The 19,210-nt window shown below is 47.2% G+C and overlaps 1 protein-coding gene across 5 annotated transcripts in view; it reads right to left on the reverse strand.

Annotated features, from left to right (window-relative positions):
* LOC132490793 (kalirin) overlaps positions 1-19,210 on the reverse strand; it is a 467,387-nt gene that overhangs the window by 233,452 nt on the left and 214,725 nt on the right. For all 5 annotated transcript variants that reach the window (XM_060099427.1, XM_060099424.1, XM_060099423.1 and 2 more), the window contains exons 4-5: positions 9,205-9,397; positions 5,298-5,810 (exon numbers count right to left, since the gene is read on the reverse strand). In XM_060099427.1, coding sequence (XP_059955410.1) covers positions 5,298-5,810; positions 9,205-9,397 — 706 coding nt within the window. The remainder of the gene's footprint in view (positions 1-5,297; positions 5,811-9,204; positions 9,398-19,210) is intronic.

Raw genomic sequence — 19,210 nt, forward strand, 5'->3', positions numbered from 1 at the left:
TCTCGACCACCACCAACCCCCCACCACCATGACCACACGCACACGCTGCCACCCCACCTCCCCCACTGAGACACATTTTCACAGACAGAGAGGATCGACATGAGAACAGTGCCCTGTGCAATCAGGAAAAAGTCGAAAGACACTAAGCTAGCCCAAACTCTTCCTCTTTGTTTTGCTGGGAACATAATTGGGGGTCAGAGGTTGCAGATGCGCCTGCAGTCTCCCAAGTGGTAAGTGGCACCCCAGGACACATCCGAACCCCCATTCACACAGCTCCATTTCAGCAGGGACACGGCACCCGTGGGTGTGAACAGACTTTCACCATGCAAGGATGAATATGCAGGAAGACATTTAAAATTAGGTTCTCCACAAACGTATGGACACTAAGGGGGGAAAGCGGGGGACGGGGGGCAGGGGTGGTGGTGGTGGGATGAACTGGGAGATTGGGATTGACAGATATACACTAATATGTATAAAACGGATAACTAATAAGAACCTGCAGTATAAAAAAATAAAATTTAAAAAATAAAATTAAAATAAAATTAGGTTCTCCAAAGGGAGCTTTCCCACAGGTGGCGTGGTGAGGGCAGCCATCAAGGCCAGGGCCCTCTAAGCAAATGAGAGGTTCTCATCTGGGCAGGTACCTTGGTGATGGAGGAGGTGGGCACCTAAATATTCTCCCAAGTGTGGTGATAAAGATCTTGTCTTGGATGTGTCCCACATGAAACAAGCACAACATGCTGTATAAACTGATGATAAGCATAATTCCAATACTGGAAACCCACTGGATAGCTGTGTTCATTCTTTCACAGGGGCTTCTCTTACAGGAAGTGGGACTATACTCTCTCTTTCCAGAAGGGCTTTGGGCAAGATTAGAGGGACTCCCAGGTAAACATCAGTATAGCCTCCTTTATTCAGAAGCGAAGTAGACAAATGTTCCTCCATCAGTTAAGTCTAGTTATGCCCCAGAGCCCTTCTAAGCACTTCTCTTTCCCTACAAAGACTGGAAGATTGTGGGCCTTCCCCAAATTAGAAGGCGGATGGTGCAGCAGCTTTGGTACTTTCTGATACTTATGACTGGCATCAGCACATAGATGGGCAGCAGGAGGTCACAACGGCCGGCATCAGGATGACAAGGCTGGGTTTCCTACAGTGCATGGAAGGTAAACTTTTACATCTCAAGGTCTCTTCCAGTTCTACCATCCTAAGATGTGCCCCAGGCACCCAGGAAGGGGGAGGAAGCTAGGGAAGACCCTCCACTGAGCAGCACCCATCCTTCCCTTTTCCAAGAGGACATCTACAACGAGTCTACTTAATGATGCTTAACACCACAAACTGCCCCCTAATGGGAAAGAGGCCTCCCTCTCTCCTGTAATGGGATGTGACTGCAGGGCAGACACCTTCATCACAGAGGGTCCACTGCAGCAGTGGGGGCAACTGGCTGTGAAACGGAGCTGCAAAGAGAGCCATAATCTGCTCCTGACTAATGAGGAGTGACTGGCTTGTGCTCTGTGAACACAGTGGAGGACAGGCCCATTAGTTACAGACCAGAGGGCACAGGGCCCAGGGCCCAGGGCCCAGGCAGCAGTGCTCATCTTCTAACAAGGTGCATTGTGCGTTACTTGAATCACCTCTGAATTACCCAGCCCTCCCACAAATTGCTCATTAAGGCTTTCCTGTCATTCCTGAGCTGCAATATTCCCCTTCTCTGAAAACTCCCTAAGCACAGAGGCTGTGCCTAGGACAGTGAGGTGCACACAGCAGACATAAGTAATAATAAATAGGACTTGATGACAACTTGCTGCTCCAAGACAGAAACTCTGGCTCACTCATCTTTATCCAAGTGCCTGGTTTTGGGCTCATGACAGCTGCTCAGCAGAAGTTTATTAAATGAATGGGTGGCCTGCTTTATGAATTATCTGCAAAACAGTGTCCCTCTCCCTAAATGTTTAATTGGGAGAGAGAATGGCTCCTTCCCCGCCACCCCCAAGATGAGGGATGCATGCATAGAGTCATTGCAGAGGTCAGGGGAAGGTGGGGAGGGGTTGTTTCACTTCCCAAGGCCAGCTGGTAAATGGGGAGCACTGACCATTATTCAAGGCCTGGGAAAGAAGCTGTCACCCACAGGGCCAGAGGGGAGACGCTGTGCCCACCCCTTTACAAAAATAGAAGCTGGGCGATTATCAGACTCCTCCAATTGCCAAAAGCTTCCCAGATCTGGAATTAAAGGCCTCCGACAAGCCTCCCACCAGAGAGGAGGCTAAGACGTGGCTCATGCAGGAACTATTTCCTCAGGCCCTTGTTTAGATGAGGATCTGCACATACAACTCTTACCCAAGCCACCACCCTCCTCACCCCCTTTCCAAAACACCAAATAAGTCAAGGGCTGAGGCACTTAGTTCTGCACAGATATTTTAGATTAATCTTGAAGCAATTTAAAAGGACTGTTTTCCTCCCCTGCCCCTCACCCAGCACATTTCTGTGGCAGCCGGGTCAAGCCTGAGCAGCATTTTCGCCACTGACTCAATACCGAAATATTCCTGGGCTGCCCTCTTCCCATCGGCCTTTTACTCCCTCTGTTTTGTTTTAGATATTCTCTCCCCCACCCCTCCCCCTCTACACACACACGTGCACACACACACACATGTGCACAAACACGCATGCACATACACGTCTTTTTAAGGTATGAGCACAGATCCTAACTTACAGTCCATGCACAGAATTCAGGGATCATGGATTCGAGTAGGGAAAAAATACGCCTTTATTTTTACTCACCTCTAACTAAAATAGAGCATCCTCTTCAATTATGAACAGAGGCAACACACTTCATTAATGTTACCAATACTTGGGCCTCTGACATCAATAGAAACACACACATTCTCATATCGTATCAGGGTTGTTTGTCCTGAAATGTCAGTGACGGTCATCACTACTTCAAAATTATGGTAGTTATAAGACTTCAAGTCCATCTTGTTGTTTAACATGTTCCTAAAGAAGTACATATGTTGCTGTCCTTAAAAATTTTAATAACTGTACTTCAAAAAATATTTTCCAAGCCCGTATGTTATTTTGTACATTTACAAATATTATTCTGAGAAGAGGTCCATAGGCTTCACCAGACCAAAGGGGTCCAGAGCACAGAAAGGTTAAGAGCCCCTGCTGTCATATGAGCATTAGAAGATGGGATCTGAGATTTTCCCTAGAGTCATCATGGGCCAGGGGACTCAGGGGCTGACCAGCAGCATTCAGTGGTAGCGTGAGGCAGACGCTAGGAGTGGTGGGATAGTAGGGTTATTGGATAAGAGGTTGGGTGGGCTTTGGAGACAGACAAAATACTGGCTCTGTCCAACTGGCAGTGTGATCTTGGGCAAGCCGTTTCATCTCTCTGAGCTTCCATTTCCTCCACTATGAATTAGGAATAATAATATACCATACAATTCTCACGAGCATGAATTGAGAGGATATATGTGTGGCAACAACTACTGCTTGGCTGGCTGGCACTTGGCTGACTCTAGGTCAGCCTTCCCCACCTGGGGGCTTCTGGGGCTAAGGTATGTTATGTTGTTTTGTATTGTTGTTTTGTTTTGTTTTGGAGATGGGTACTGTCTGTGCCCTATGTTGGCTTCCCATTTCCTGAACTCAGACACATCTAGACAGACCTAAGTCTCCTACCTCCTCTTCTGTCCCGGCTCACTGAAACAGGCACTCAGTCCAGGATGCAAAGCAGATCTCCTGCCCCAGAGCAGAAGAGACCTCAAGTGAAAAAGAAATGTTCCAAACCTTTCCAACATTGGTCACAGGAGCCAAAGTACCTGCAGACTCTGGGTTTGCAGAGCAGCTGGCTCCTGACCTGGTGTCTCTCCTAACTTGGATATGAGATGGGGATTCTGTAGTCCAAGTGCCCGCAACCCCAAATCCAGGCCAGGCCAGGGTCAGACCCAGGCTGCCTGGCCACTGGGCAAAGAGCCCTCAGGAAGGCCAGAGGAAACCTTGCAACTCCTAAAGTTGTGCAAAAACTCCTTTACATGCATGTCTCTTCCAAACTCTGGCTTAAATGATGTTCAAAAGTTCTGTTGTAAAAAGGGGCCATGCACTCTTTTAAAATTATACCTATTGATTTTCATGTGATTATAAATGATAAAAGATTGGAAAGCACAGAAAATTTATACAGAGAAATTAAAATCAAGCATAAGCCTTGCCCCTAGAAATCAAAACTATTAATGTTGTGGTGAATTTTCTTCCAGCTATACTTATGTTAGCACACTTACATAAACTGGGATCATAATTATATCATTTTATATCCCGATTTTGTCACTTAAACTACCTAGAGACATTTTCAATATGGGCTCTTAAAAGACACAAAACCATTATATCAGACGCTGTCTTCTGTAAAACTCACAGGTTACTGAGAGTCATGGTATTCCTACAAGTGGTATTGTGCATTTAAATGTGCTGTTCTCAGAAAACTGGTAGGAGAGCCCCTTTCACTCTTCTTAAAGTGCATGTAACAGTAAACTCTCTTCTTTAGCTTGGAGAGCATCTAGAGAAGATACTTTTGCATTCTCAGCAAAGAGGCACTGTATGGTATTTTCCTTTTTCACTTTCTCATATCTCCCTGATAAGGGGAAAGCTTCAAAAATTCACTGCTGGAAAAATATCTTGCTTGACAAAGTGTGCAGCTGAGGGAAAACCTCCAGAAAGAAGTGGTGTGGCAGGAAGAGAGCCCTGGACTTCAAATGGAAGACAGCTGGATTCCTGTGTCAAGTCTGTCATTGTGGTCCTGAGATCAAATAACACCCACCACCAGCCACCTCAAAGGACCAAAGGGCTGCGTAGACTAAATGAGACTCTGTATGCGAAAGTGCTTTGTCAATAGTCAAATACACTGCAGGGAAATAACCGCTAAGTCACGTTGTTGTGGCTGGTAACAGCATTGTTACTCCTGTTGCTCAGCCGGCTTGAACTACGCACGGCACGCCCTGAGAGGGGCAGCGTCCAATAGTGCAAAAGCGTGGACTCTGCAGCCATGCTGCACCTCCTCGTTTGGCCAAGTTATTTAGCCTCTCAGTTTCTTCATCTGTAAAATGGGATGATGATAATACACCTACTTCATAGGACACGTGACAGATTAAAATAAGTTAATTTACACAAGATGCACAGAACAATACCTGGCACTTAATATACACTCCACAAGAGGAGCTTTAAAATGTTGGACTAGCGGTCTCCGTCATTCTCCCTAGAAAGCTATGTATGCCCCCCACCCCGGCCCTGCTCAGGTTTGGCTGGCACCCTCCTACCTTTTCAGCATCCTGCTCGAAGAGCCGCAGCTGGAAGCACTGGTCCAGTTTGAGCTTGCGCACGTGCCACATCTGGTGCAGGTGCTGCCGGGTGGAGTGCAGCTTGTCCAGGAGGCTGGTGATCTTGGGCACCAGGCTCTGGAAGTCGGCGCTGCCCGGGATGCAGTTGCGCCCTGAGAAGCCGTCGCTGCAGCGGATGCACTGAAGCAGCCGCTGCCCCTCCCGGTCCAGCTCCTCCACAGGGGCCTTGAGCACCTTCTTCTTGAGCTGTGTGTGCTCGTCGATGAGCCGCCGTGAGCCCTCCACGTCCACGGGGAACTCCTTGCGGGCTAGCATCTCCTGCAGGTCCTCGAGGCGCGAGAGCAGATGCACGGCACTGTTGAAGAACTCCTCCAGGGAGAGCCGCAGCTCGATCCACTCCTCGTGGTTATAGTCCAGGGAGCCGTCAAACTCCTCTGTCAGCTGGGAGGGGTCCACCAGCTTCGTGAGGCCCTCCACGGACACCATGCTCGTCTGGGATGGGCAGACACAGAGAGGGAGACTCAGTGATGCTGGGGCAAGTCAGGGGAAGACCCCAGGGCAGCCATAGGCAGAAGAGAGAAAGTCAAGGGGAAAGGCCAAGATAAGTCCATATAATAACGACCACAGCTTGCCTGAGAAAGGGCAAATGGGAGAGCAGGTAGCCCCCTGGTCAGCTAAGATCAGCAGTTTCAAAAGACCAGCTTACTGGTTCAAAGAGCCTCTCCGCCTGCTCACCATTTGCCATTGAAGGGAAGACTGCCTTTATGTTCCTACTGCCCTCATCTTCCTCCTTCCCATCCCCAAGTCTGCCACAACACGGCTCAGGATGCTAGAATCAGAAGCTGGAAGAACAGACTGAATCTAATTTTAGGGGGTCTCGTTCTCAATAGCTTTAAAACCTAGGATATCCTCATGGTTGGATTAAGCAGTGTGGGTCAGTCTTGGGCTGCAAGGGTCTCAGAGGCGATCTTCCTGCCTCTTCCCACAAGCAGATGCCCTCCTCTGATGCAGTGAACAAACAGGGCTCAGGGGACAGGGAGCCTGGGCCCTCGGCTTTCCCTGAGCCCCACAGACTCTTGGAGAGCAGAGCGGAGAATGTTTGTCTCCAGGACACAGAGCAGCAAATGACGGCACAGCAACCACCCCGACGTACCAAGAAAGATTGTTTCTTTCCTACAGGATTTCTTGATTCTCTCTCCTGGAGAAGGAGAGGCTACTAGAGAAATCTCTGGATTCTGGGTCCAACCCTACACTTACTAATTGCGTGAACTGGGCAAACCAAGTTCACAGAGCCGTTGTTTCGTCCTCTGTATAATGGAGATAATGCTTTTCTCCTAGGGCTGTGCTGGAATTAAACCTGACGGTGTGTAAAGCACCGAGGGCACCAGCATGGAGCACGTGCTCAGTCCCTGTGAGTGCTCATCAGGATGATCTGAAGGCTGCATCCTTACTGGAACCCTTACAAGCAGTTCGTCTCCCTCTGTCTTGCTGCTCTCTGAGCATCGCCTCCTCGTCTCCCTTTTCCTTCTATCTCCTTCCAAAGGCACAGGAAGGAGCTGCCTGTGTCTGAAACAGGGGTTCTCAAACTCATCAGATACCCTTGGGGAGTTTAAAAAAACACTGATGCTCAAGCCCCACCCCCAGAAACTCTTAGTTAGCCTGGACTGGAGCTTGGGCATGGGTAATTTTAAAAGCTCCTAATGTGCAACCAGTGACACAAGCCTCTGCTGATCTAGATCCCTGCAACTCAAAATGCAGCCCTCAAACCAGCAACATTGGCACCACCTGGGAGCTTGTTAGAAATGCAGGATCTCAGGCCCCACCTAGACCTTCTGAGTCAGGATCTGCATTTAACAAGATCCCCAGGAGAATCTGTGCATTAAACCCTGAAAAGCCCTGTGTTAGAGCCTTTTCCCCTTTGAATTTGGCTCAAAGTTTACCACTTGCAGGAAGTCTCCCGTGATTATTCACTAATTATTCATTAAGTATCTGCCATTGAACAAGCCTGGACTCTCATCTCTGTAGCACCTACCATCTCGGTCTGCACTAAGTACTGCATCTGCTCTTTATAAAACACTACGTCATAAATATTCTTCCGAGTTGGAAGCCCCCACCTCTGTCTCCTGCTCTTCTTGTTTAGGAGGCAAAGACAAGCGTGCTCAATTTGGGGTGAAGGAGGTGCAGGGAGATGGGAAATGCTGGGCAGCTAGGCTGAAGCAAAAGTTTCAAGACTTGGAAAGATTGTTTCCAGTCGCTTCAGCTAATAAATTTATAGGCCTGTTGTCACCGCTTCTGTATAAACAAACCAAAAATACACAAAGCATTTATTTCCCTACAGGACTCCTAGCATTGGGAAGGGTTCTGGGGGAGCATGAGAGTTAACTGTTCTTACACCAAGTCAAATTTCTCATGTTATTTACACAGAGAACTGCCTCTCAGGTGGTCAGGTTGCTGTGCTCAAATCACAACCTGTTGGGGCCACCACCCCACACAAAGGCGCTCCCGGCCCCTGGGGACAAACGTCTGGAATGAGAAGTTGCTGTTAGATTAAGAGCAGGTCTGCCTTTCCAACACACACATACTCAGGGTTCGTCCTCTTGCAGATGGGGGCCAGAGTTCTGAGAAAGGAGAACAGCTCGGATCTGGCTGGAACAAAGGTTCCTAAATCATTGATTTAATGTGTTGTCATTAAAAATTCTCAGGGGACACATATGGCCTCTAGAAAAATCTAGTTAAAAAACATGTTTTCTCTGAGTATAAAAGTAATACAAAATTGTCAAAAGAAAGTAGAAAAACATAATCCAGCCACCTCAAATAAAGCACTGTTAACCATTTTCATGTATCTCTCAGCCTTCCTCTAGATCTACTACACTCTTAAAAACCAATTTCAGATTATATTGCCCATACTGCTTTATAAAGTCTTTTTCTTTCCTAAATTAAAAAAATTTTTATTTATTTTTTAAATTTATTTTTGGCTGCATTGGGTCTTCGTTGCTGCGCTTGGGCTTTCTCTAGTTGCGGCGAGTGGGGGCTGCTCTTCGTTGAGGTGCGCAGCCTTCTCATTGCAGTGGCTTCTCTTGCTGTGGAGCACGGGCTCTAGGCGCGTGGGCTTCAGTAGTTGTGGCACGTGGGTTCAGTATTTGTGGCGCACGGGCTTAGCTGCTCCGTGGCATGTGGGATCTTCCCAGACCAGGCTCGAACCCGTGTCCCCTGCATTGGCAGGTGGATTCTTAATCACTGCGCCACCAGGGAAGCCCTATAACTTGTCTTTTTAAAAACAATATATCATGTGCATTTTTCAATGACACTTGTTCTAAATATGATTTTTAATGGCTTCATAGTATTTGTGTATTAATGTTGCCAAAATTAATGGATATTTAGGATATGAACTATACATATGTGCATGTATACATATGCATATATATAAATATTTGTGTATACATATGTGTATATTATTGCAAAAAACACTGTGATGAATATCCTTATAGACATTCTTTGTTTATAGTTATCATTAGTTCTTCACCTTTCTGTTTTAATTTTTATATTAAAAATATTTTCCTAGAAGGAGAATTGAGAGATCACTGGATATAAACTCTTTTTAAGGCATTTGACCCAAATTACAAAGCTGCCCCCCAGAAACAACTGCTCTGATTTATACTCACCAGTAGTAACAGGACTGCCTAATGACTCTGTGCCCTTGGGACAATCGCATGAGCCTCTTATTCCTTCTGAGACTCTCACTGGCAAGGCCACAGTGACCAAGGAATCCTGAATTACCAGCCCCTGACATGTTGGGGACGGTAGGAAGGTGGAGAAGTGCAGGTGAGAAATGGGTGGGTAGCAGAAGGGGAAGGAAAACGGGAGCTAAGAGAGAGGTCGGCCTCACCTCGAAGATGAATTTGGAGCTGCCAAAGTTGGTCTTCTGTTTCTGCCAGAAGTTGTCGGGTTTGATGATGAGGGCCACATGGATCTCGGCTGGAAAGGCTTCCTGCAGCGTCTTGAGGAGGGGCTTGATGAGGTCCCACTTGGAGCCCCGCATGTCGATGATGACGGTGAAGCCACGTTTGCACACGTCCTCACTGTGGGGGAGGTCAGAGGTCAATCACGGTCACTCTGGGCCGCTGAGACTTTGGAGTACACAGTCAAAAAGCATCTGGAAACCTGCATTCCTCTTTATCTGGACCAACCTTCCAACTTCACGCCAGGTCTCCTGGCTGCCTTGCAATCCAACTCAAAATGTACTGCCTCAGAAAACCTTTCGAGATTAACCCCATCTGACCAAGGGCACCTGCCTTCTCCCAGCACTTAGCAAGTAACTCAGCTTTCCCTGTAGTCAAATGCACTTGTTGGGACGTTTACAGTTTCGGTATTCACTATTATGTTTGATTTTCTTTTAATTCTTGTCTCTCTCTCTTGCTCCTGGGTTGAATCATATTTTCTCCATTTGAATACAAGCTCTCTAGAGTCAGGGATGCTGCTGCCCTTAGATCTGCGATGGAAAGTCCTTGGCATGAACGCTGTCCTTCCCCGGGCCCACATCAATGGCAGCCACTGATATGCTTTACCACTGAACACAACCTGGACCAAAGAATCTTTTTCAATAAAGGGGTCTAGGCCAATTCTACCAATTGATTAGAGATGGTACACAAGGTATTGATAACATCATTGTATTTAAGATGTATTACTTGTAGTTCAAATTGTATGTCAACTTTGAAAAACTCAGGTTGCTGAGCCATGCTGATTGATTACTCTCAGATGGCCAAGGGTGGGACTGATTAGAACAGTAGATGTGGTCCCGTTGTCTCATGTACTTCCATTATAAGAGTCAGGGTATGAAAAGGTACATTTCAGGAAGTTAAGACAGGGGAAACTGCTCTTGAAATCAAGGCCAGATGAAGTGACAGTGATCAACTTGAAAACCAGAAACTAATCGGGCTAAGTGAATCAAGATGTTGCTACATAACTTATTAAGTAGCAAAGTTTATTTAAATACTTGGACTTTATAAGTCCTAAGAATTGAAAGAAAAAAAAAAAACAAAGATCAAAACAGTTATAACACCTCAATTTGGAAGAAAGTCTATGTTTTGGTAGTTAGAGGGTTTTCCTTCTATCCTTCATTTATTTAACCTGTGTATTTATTTTCTAACTCAAAATAGACTTTGGTTAATTCACATGTTTATATAAATACTGGTGTAGCATTTCCTTAGGTTGTTTGGCTTAATTTCCTATTACCCAGACTGTACTAGCTTAAAGCCCTGTGCATGTTGCATGCCCCATAGTCGTGCACCACCACCTACCAATGGCTTACAGGTACTGGAGGTAAGGCCACAATGGGAGGATTTAGGCTACAAAAGGAAACAAAACCCTGTTTCAGGCTTCATTCTCAAATCTCAGCCAGTGATGAAAATGTCACAGACTTTTGAAGACACCACAGCTCCTGTGATTGTGTGAGTGTCTCAAGCATAAGGCAGCTTATTGGGCCTCCCAGTAACACAGGAAACTCCCCAGGTGAGGAGAGACACTCTTTCCATTTCTTCTTGTTGACACAAAGGATTAGACTCAGCAAGGGGGAAAGCTGAGCCTTTTGTTTCTCCACAAATCCTATATCCCAAAGGAAAGGAGTTATCTCTTCTCCTTCTCTGACACTTATTGAGTCAGTAAGTGGCCAGAGTCTTCCATAAATAATTCTCTCCACCTTATTGTCTGAAAGCCATGTGCCTTTTTCTTAAATTACAGAATTTCTTTCCCATTATGAGAAAATACCCAGTAATTATAGAAAAGTTAGAATATTCAAAAATCTGTATAAGAGATACTAATGGGGCTTCCCTGGTGGCGCAGTGGTTGAGAGTCCGCCTGCCGATGCAGGGGACACAGGTTCGTGCCCCAGTCCGGGAGGATTCCACATGCCGCGGAGCGGCTGGGCCCGTGAGCCATGGCTGCTGAGCCTGCGCGTCTGGAGCCTGTGCTCCGCAACGGGAGAGGCCACAGCAGTGAGAGGCCCGCGTACCGCAAAAAAAAAGATACTAATGGTGGGGATTTATAATCCTCAGGCCTATTTCCTTCCAGTCTTTTTTGTACATGTCATTTGTATACCATATAGTGTTCTACCTTTCATTGTAACACAGAATTTTTTCTCATGTCTAACATTTCTTTGAAACAGTTACATTTAATGACACATAGTCCATCCAATACCTGCACCACAGCTTTTTAAATCATCCTCATTATTGCTTTACAGGGCACATCAGCTTATATATCTACCAGCAATGCTGAGAGTACCCCCCACTGCCCCTTTACTGTATCCTCATCAGCACTGGTCACTGAATTTTTTAAATCTTTGCCAGTTTTCCAAGAAAAATATGGCATTACATTTAAATTTGCATTTCTTTGATTACTGGCTATAGCTTATTGGCCTATAAGAATTTCTTCTGTGATTTACCTGACCATTTCTTTTATCTCTTTTTCTATGGCAGTTTAATGGCTTTTCTCACTGAGCTTAGTTTCATTTAGCCTGACTCACATTTGTTGCACACGCACTTATGCCAGGCACTGCATGGTAACTGTGGGTCTTCCCTTCCCTTAGAGATGACTGACTTCCTTGCTTACCTGCTCCTCAGGCTCCATCACTGTTACCATAATTGTGCTGACATGACAAAACCCTGTCCCTAACAACAAAGAGTCACTGTTGCTACCAAGAGCTGGAGCTTGACTATCCCAGTATCTAAATGTGGTCATCAGGAATAGCTTACACTCTATTAACGAATGAATTCTGACAACTAAAAGAGAAATAAGGTACTAAATACTCTCTAGGAAGTTCTCACTCGCTCAGGAGATGGGGAAAGAGGCCCAGGGGCTGAATGCTGAGAGATTACCTACCTAATTGGCATCTTTCTGTGAAAACAGCTAATCTACCAAGGTGCTTTCTGTGTTTGGTTGGAAACAAAGAACATAGCTGGAAGAAGGAAAAGAACTTTTTTTTTTTTTTTTTTTTTTGCAGTACGAGAGCCTCTCACTGTTGTGGCCTCTCCCGTTGCAGAGCACAGGCTCCGGACGCGCAGGCTCAGCGGCCATGGCTCACGGGCCCAGCCGCTCCGCGGCATGTGGGATCCTCCCGGACTGGGGCACGAACCCGTGTCCCCTGCATCGGCAGGCGGACTCTCAACCACTGTGCCACCAGGGAAGCCCAGGGAAAAGAGCTTTTTATCACATACTTATTGTGCCAGGGATGGTGGTTGGGCACTTGACATACATTATTTCATTTTATCCTCATGATGGATAAACTTGGCATGGTTATCGCCATGTAAGAGATGATGACACTGAGGCACAGAATTTGCCCAAGGTCACATGACTGGTAAGTACCTAGAGTCAAAACCAGGACCACTGACTCCAAAAGCCCAAGCTCAGGTCACTGTATAATGTGACCCACCATGTTGCCACCACGTGTGGTGTTTTTGTGACTGGGTGTGGGGTGAAGGGTCATGATAAGGGGACGAGATTAGGGAGCTCATAGGAGATGGGGGAAATTAGGGCAAAGAATCCAAGTGGATGACCTCCACTCTGCAGTCTGCACAATCACAAAATCATAAAAGCAAAAGAGCATGGCGTATTCAGAAAGTTCAAGTAATTCACTTTGGTTTAGGCACAGGGGCGAGAGGCAGAAAGTGATGAGGAACTGCTGTCTGAATGCTTCAGAGAGCCCTACTCTGGGCTCCGACCCTCCTCTTGCACACCCTCCCCCCAGGGAACGAGGACACTTGACAGAAAGAGACCATGCTGCCCCCATCCTTTTCGAGACCAAGTTCCTTGTACCTGAAACCCTAAAATCCCCAGCTCAAAGGTCTTTACCTACTTCCTTGGCCCATGTGTGCCTCTCTCCCAAGTCCAATTCCTCAAGGGTAAGGAACACCACCAGTATGAGCACCTCGGCCTGAGGGGCGGCAAAGAGCTGCTGTTTGTAAGGATGTGGCTAAAACATGTATGTGCGAGCCGGGTGTCCACGTGCATGCATGAGGACCCCCGCAGTGGGAGAGAGCTGGGCTGTGAGAAGGCAGGCAGAGCACGAGCTGAAGGCAGAGCTCCCTGTACTGCCGAGTTCTAGCATGGAACTCAGGAGTCCAACAAATCTGAATCTGAAGCTGGCCTCCTAGGTCGCTGTGAAGATATGTTTGTCAAGGTAGTAGGGGAGAACACATTTTATCTAACAGTTCGTTAGCTTGCTGTATTAATTTTCAATATTTAGACATAGGGTATGTGGGTTTCCATTTGTACTCCTGCCCTGCCCGGGCATTGCAACGGTAGAAGCAGGGCTTCCAGAGAAGAGGCAGGAGTGGAAGCAGGCCTCAAGTCAGGACGCTTCTTGTACCATGGCAGAAGCGGCGCATTTATCCTAAGGGCAATCAGGAACCACTGAAGGGTGTCATTCAGGGATGGAACATGAGCAGGTGATTTGGGAAGATTACCCTGCAGCTGTGCAGAGGGAGAGTAAACCAGGGTCAAGCAGCCTGAGCGGGAGAACAGAAGCAGAGAAACCTCCTCCTTTGGACTAAAATGCCTTTTAAGTGAAGTCTTCCTTGGGCCACCCGATTTATAGCTGCAGCCATCACCTAGCACTCCCTACCTCCCTTCCCTGATTTATTGGTCTCCTTAGCACTTAGTACCATTGGGGTCATGTATTTTACTTATTCATTTATTGTCCATTTTCCCTCACTGGAAAGTAACCTCGATGAGGGCAGGGCTGTTTGTACTGATTTCACTATCCAGTGCCCACAGTGCCTGGGCCCGGCTAAGACTCAATACACTGAGGAAGGAGGAGTGGTAGTTAAGGGTATGGAATCTAGAGCCAACCCTCCTCGGTCTGAATCCCAGCTCCATCATTTACCTATCAAGAAACCTTAGGCAAGTTACTTTTAACCTCTGTGCTGTAAAACGTGAATAATAGTAACTACATTACAGGGTTACTTTAGAGGTTAAGTTTGTTAATACACATAAAGCACTTACAATGGTGCTGGGCACGGTTCTGTACTATGTGAGTCTTAGCTGCTGGAGGAGACATAGTTGGTGTCCCCCCAAGGGCCACTTTATTGACCACTGTGCCCAGCCCCCAGCTCCATAAGTGTTGCAGCAATCAGTTTATGCCTGAGACCATGTCAGGAGACTTACCTTTGGCTGATGGGTGCACTTTTCCGAAAGATGCCTAGGCAGTTATACCCCCACCCCAGGGGGGGCCAATGTTTCTCTTATACAGGAGTGTCTTTCCCTCAAGGCGGGGTAACTCTGAAGTGTGACTTATGCTCCAGAGCCTTCTTACTCCCCCAGTCAGTCTCCAGCTAGACTTCACCTGAGACCACATCCTTGCTCAGTCCTGCCCCTTCCTACTCTGATCCTCTAACTCCCTTACGAGTCCTTCCTAAAGATCATGCCCTTAATAAATCATCTGTATCTGAATCCCTGTCTCAAGAAACACAGCCACAGTCATACATACATAAATTTCATACATATATGAAATTCTGAAGGCAATTTGAAATATAGTCTGGAGATTAAAAGAGGAATCTGGGTTGTAAATTTTGACTTGGGAGTCATACTGTGCCTGAAACATAGTAGGTGTTCAATAACACTTGCTGAATGAATAAATCCATGAACTGTGGCAGTAGATAGGCACAGAAGTGGGTGAGATCACCCAGTGAAGACAAGTAAGATGAAAAGAATCTTCTTCTGAGTCCAGAATAGAACTGATGGGCATATCAATTTTAAGAGATGGGAGAAGAAAGGAGATGAGCCTGAGGAACAAATGCAGAGAAGTTAGATAAAACCGGGAGAGGAGCGGAAAAGAAATCAGGGAGGAGAGGGTTTCAAGGAGGAACTACAGCGTCAAATGATGCAGAGAGGTAGGTCATTAGCTGAGATGAGAACTATTGCGCTTAGCTGCTAAGAGGCCTTGGTCCGGTTGGCCAGGGCAGTGTCAGTGGGTGCTGGGGCAGGAAATGTGTGGATCAGGGAAGCAGTCTTCCTGGTTGGTCTCTGAGATGATGGGAGGAAGTGTCAAGATCATCAGAGGTGGCATTTGGCGCACACCCTCCCCTGGCCCTGTCTCCCTGACTCCAGAAACCACCAGGGTCCACACCCTGCTCTTTGGCTGCCCCCAGCCCCACAGAGGCTCCCCAGCCCCCCTCTTCCCCAAGTCTCCATGCCCCCAGACGTCCCTTCCTCTCACTCAGTGTGCTCACATGGGGAGCAGTTGCAGCAAACCAATTTACACTGGAACATAACTAACAGGCAGCCTTCCTTTTCCCTTTGGGTTACTGACCTTTTCAGTGATATTTCTTAGCCCAAATTAAATTTTCAGGGGCAGAATTTGCATTGTGTATGGTGAGGATGGGAGCACAGAAAGGTGAGGATTGGAGCAGCAGGCCTTCGAATCCACCTAAGGAGGGGAAAGGAGGGTGAGCGACCCTCTCCATCTCCCATGTCCCCGATTTAGAGAGAGGCAGCCACTGCACCTTCCCCCTGCCCCACTAGCTTCCCGACTGGGGCTTGAGACCTGGGCCCCCTTGGCCAGCTTCTCACCCTTTGTGATACATTACGGTCCCTTCCACCTGTGAGCTGCTTCATGGACTCTCAGGGGCTCTCGGGCCCAGGACGTAATGTAGACTGAGTGACTGGATGACTGACCAGATAGTTCTTGTACTCAGTTCTATACCATTTACTCTTGTTCATTGCGTCACGGGGGCTCTTTTCACTCAAGTGCTACCTGAAAACAGCATTTGTGCCACTTCAGGCCGATGCTTCTCAAACTTCACTGACTTCGTCATCACCTAGGACCCTGGTTTAAAATGATGATTTCAGCTACCCCTTTCAGATATTCTGATGAAAATCTGTCTGGGATGAGGCCCAGGAGTCTCCCTAGGGGATCCAAGGACAACACCTAGACTCTCATAGGTGTGGTTTGTGAGAGTTTAATGCTACACACTTTGTCTACGTCAGATGAGGACGGGCGTTAATAAACAGGAGGTAGCACACAACCGTGCAGTCAGAACAACGCTTGCAAGGTGGGCCAACAGCTTTGCTATACAGAAGTCTGTCAAAAATATCAGTGGGTTTCTCTCTCCATCGCCTCATGCTCTCTTGAAGGGAGTCATGTATTGCAAGCCCAGGCTTGTGGGAGTTCTGGCCTTGCAGTGCATTTCTCTGGTTCTTTTTGCAAAGACCGAGCTCCTCCTCTGTGAGCCTAGAGAGACTTTCCCTGAAGGGCCTCGGTGGTGGCTGCCCTCCCCAATGTAGCTGTCTATGCTCAACCAGATGCCCGCTGGAGATCTGCCTTCCCGAGCTTCCCTCTCTACTTCTTATCATACACCTGACCTGGCAGCCTCATTTAAACTTCTGGGCAAGTTCTGGGTGCCTCTCTGGGTCCCTGTGGGTCCTGCCCACATCTGATGCCCCAGAGTCATCTCCTGACCCACTGGGCTGAGAACTCTGTGAGGATGGTCCCAAGTCTGGAGGGCCTCCATGGTGGACAATGAGGAATCAATGAATAGGCATGTCATCCCTGACCCTCTGCACTCCTAGAGGCCCCCCCGCCCATGCTAGCAGAGATCACAATTTAGCAGCCCATCGTTAAACCCAGTCCCCCAAAGTGGTTTTATTAGATACAGTTGTTACTGTGGTTTATGACGCTTTCAAGTGCCTTTGGGGGAAGCCTTCAGTGCCTTCATTCACATACTCACCTGACCTGTCTGCCTGCTGGCCTGTGGATCTGCCTCCTCTGTCTTAGCCGCTGTTACTTCCCAGTCCTGTTTCACACATTAGAAGACTCAATGGCCCTAGCTCATGGAGCAGGGATTAAGGTACCAGTGTCTCGAGCTAAAGGTTGCTCTGGACAGCAGGGCAGAGCACCTGTTGGTGACAACCCCAGGCCAGGGCTTCAGCCTGGGTTACAGGTCTGGCCTCAGGGACCCAAGTACCACTTTCCTGCTCCCTCAGCTCCTCCCCAGGTTCCTGGCTCAGTGAAGCTCAGATCATCTCTCTGGATTCCATCCAGGCCACATCAGTGAACCACACTGGATACTTCCCATTATCATCTGGCTAAGGGGTCAGGTTCAAATGCCACCTTCTCCCTGGGGTCTTCCCTGATCTTCCCCTTGCCAAAACAAACAGCATATTATCCATGCCTCTATTAACATCGTTATTAGTCCTGATGTTGTGTTATAGCCTCTCATCCCTCTATGCCTGTGGGCTTGCCTACCTCAACCCCACCTTTGCCTAGGAAACTTCTATCACAAAGCTCAACTCACATGCCTCTTCTTCCAAGGAGTCTCTCACTGATAGACCCCTGCCCCATCCCACTCCATCCTCACTGGGATAAGGGCTCTTCCCATGCACTGCCATAACCTTGTGCTTACTCTGCATGGCAGCTGTCATGTATGGGGTAACTACAGCCAGGCTCTGGCTGATCAATTTCTGTATCCCTTACAGAGATTTATATGCCTTCATGATGAGAGCCTAGTTATGAAGGGGCTTCATAAATAATATGGTGTCATATAATAATATGACATAAATAATATGGTGTCCTATAAATATATTATGCATTAATTTATTCATCTAACAAATATTTATTGAGCACTTACTTTGTGGCTGGCCCAGTGCTAGGCACTAGAGTGGGAGAGATGGACACGAGACATTAGCTAGATAAAAAGAATAAATACAAATTGTGATAAGTCTTAACAACTTATCAGGTGGTCAGGCCACTATGAGGAGATGACATATAAACAAAGACCAAAACTATGAGAAGCACCTAGTTAAGGGAACGCTGTAGAAAGAATAACGCAGGCAGAGGGAACAGCCTATGCAAAGGTCTTAAGGTGGAAAAGAGCCTGTATGGGGGCTGATTCTCCATTACAGTACGGAAGTGGCGCGGTGAAGTCATAAGTGAGCAGGAGACCAGCAGCCAGACCTGGCTCTAAATTTTGAGGACCTCAAAACCTTAAGCTGGAGAGAAATATAAAATGAGAGCCAAACTTGGAGTGGCCATTTTTTTAAGTTAAAATTGGACATAAACATATATTAATGATAAAGCTAATCTTATTGAGCACACAAGAATCTATGCCTGCTAAGCGTGTTTTTTGTTTGTTTGTTTGTTTTGCGGTACACGGGCCTCTCACTGTTGTGGCCTCTCCCGTTGCGGAGCACAGGCTCCCGACGTACAGGCTCAGCGGCCATGGCTCACGGGCCCAGCCGCTCTCCAGCACGTGGGATCTTCCCAGACCGGGGCACGAACCCGTGTCCCCTGCATCGGCAGGCGGACTCTCAACCACTGAGCCACCAGGGAAGCCCTGCTAAGCGTTTTATATGCATTATCTTATTTATTCCTCACATGAAACTCACAAGTAGCTGCTCTTATTATCCCACCCTACAGTTAAGGAAACTGAGGCCAAGAGCAGCTGAATAACTTGCTAAAGTCACCAGAAAAAGGTAAAATCATATTTGAATCTAGTCTGATTCCAGTATCTGTCATGCTACCTTGCCTCAGGCTTGAGCCTGAAGAAACGTTAAAGCTTACTCCTGCTAACCCTTCATTTCAGAGCCGAGGGCAGCAAATTCCAGAGGAAGGAATTTTCTCAGAGTCACACAGTTGCGTGGATGTTTTGGCCATTTGTATCAGACATCCAGTTGTCAATCTGCCCATTTCAGGTCTTCTATTAAGCCACAAGAACTTTGGAGCTGAGACATCAAATAATCTGGTTTGGAGGCTCAGGGTATACTGTTTTGAGTGCTAAAGCTCCTTCCCCAGGAATGAGGAACATCCTGTTCACTCCAGCAGCACAGAGATGGCCTGACCCCCTTTACCCCAAATCCTGTGATGCCATCTGAGATTTACCCCATACCTATGAATATCTGGCAGA

Source organism: Mesoplodon densirostris, chromosome 5 (genome assembly GCF_025265405.1).
Source record: "Mesoplodon densirostris isolate mMesDen1 chromosome 5, mMesDen1 primary haplotype, whole genome shotgun sequence".
Taxonomy (NCBI): domain Eukaryota; kingdom Metazoa; phylum Chordata; class Mammalia; order Artiodactyla; family Ziphiidae; genus Mesoplodon; species Mesoplodon densirostris.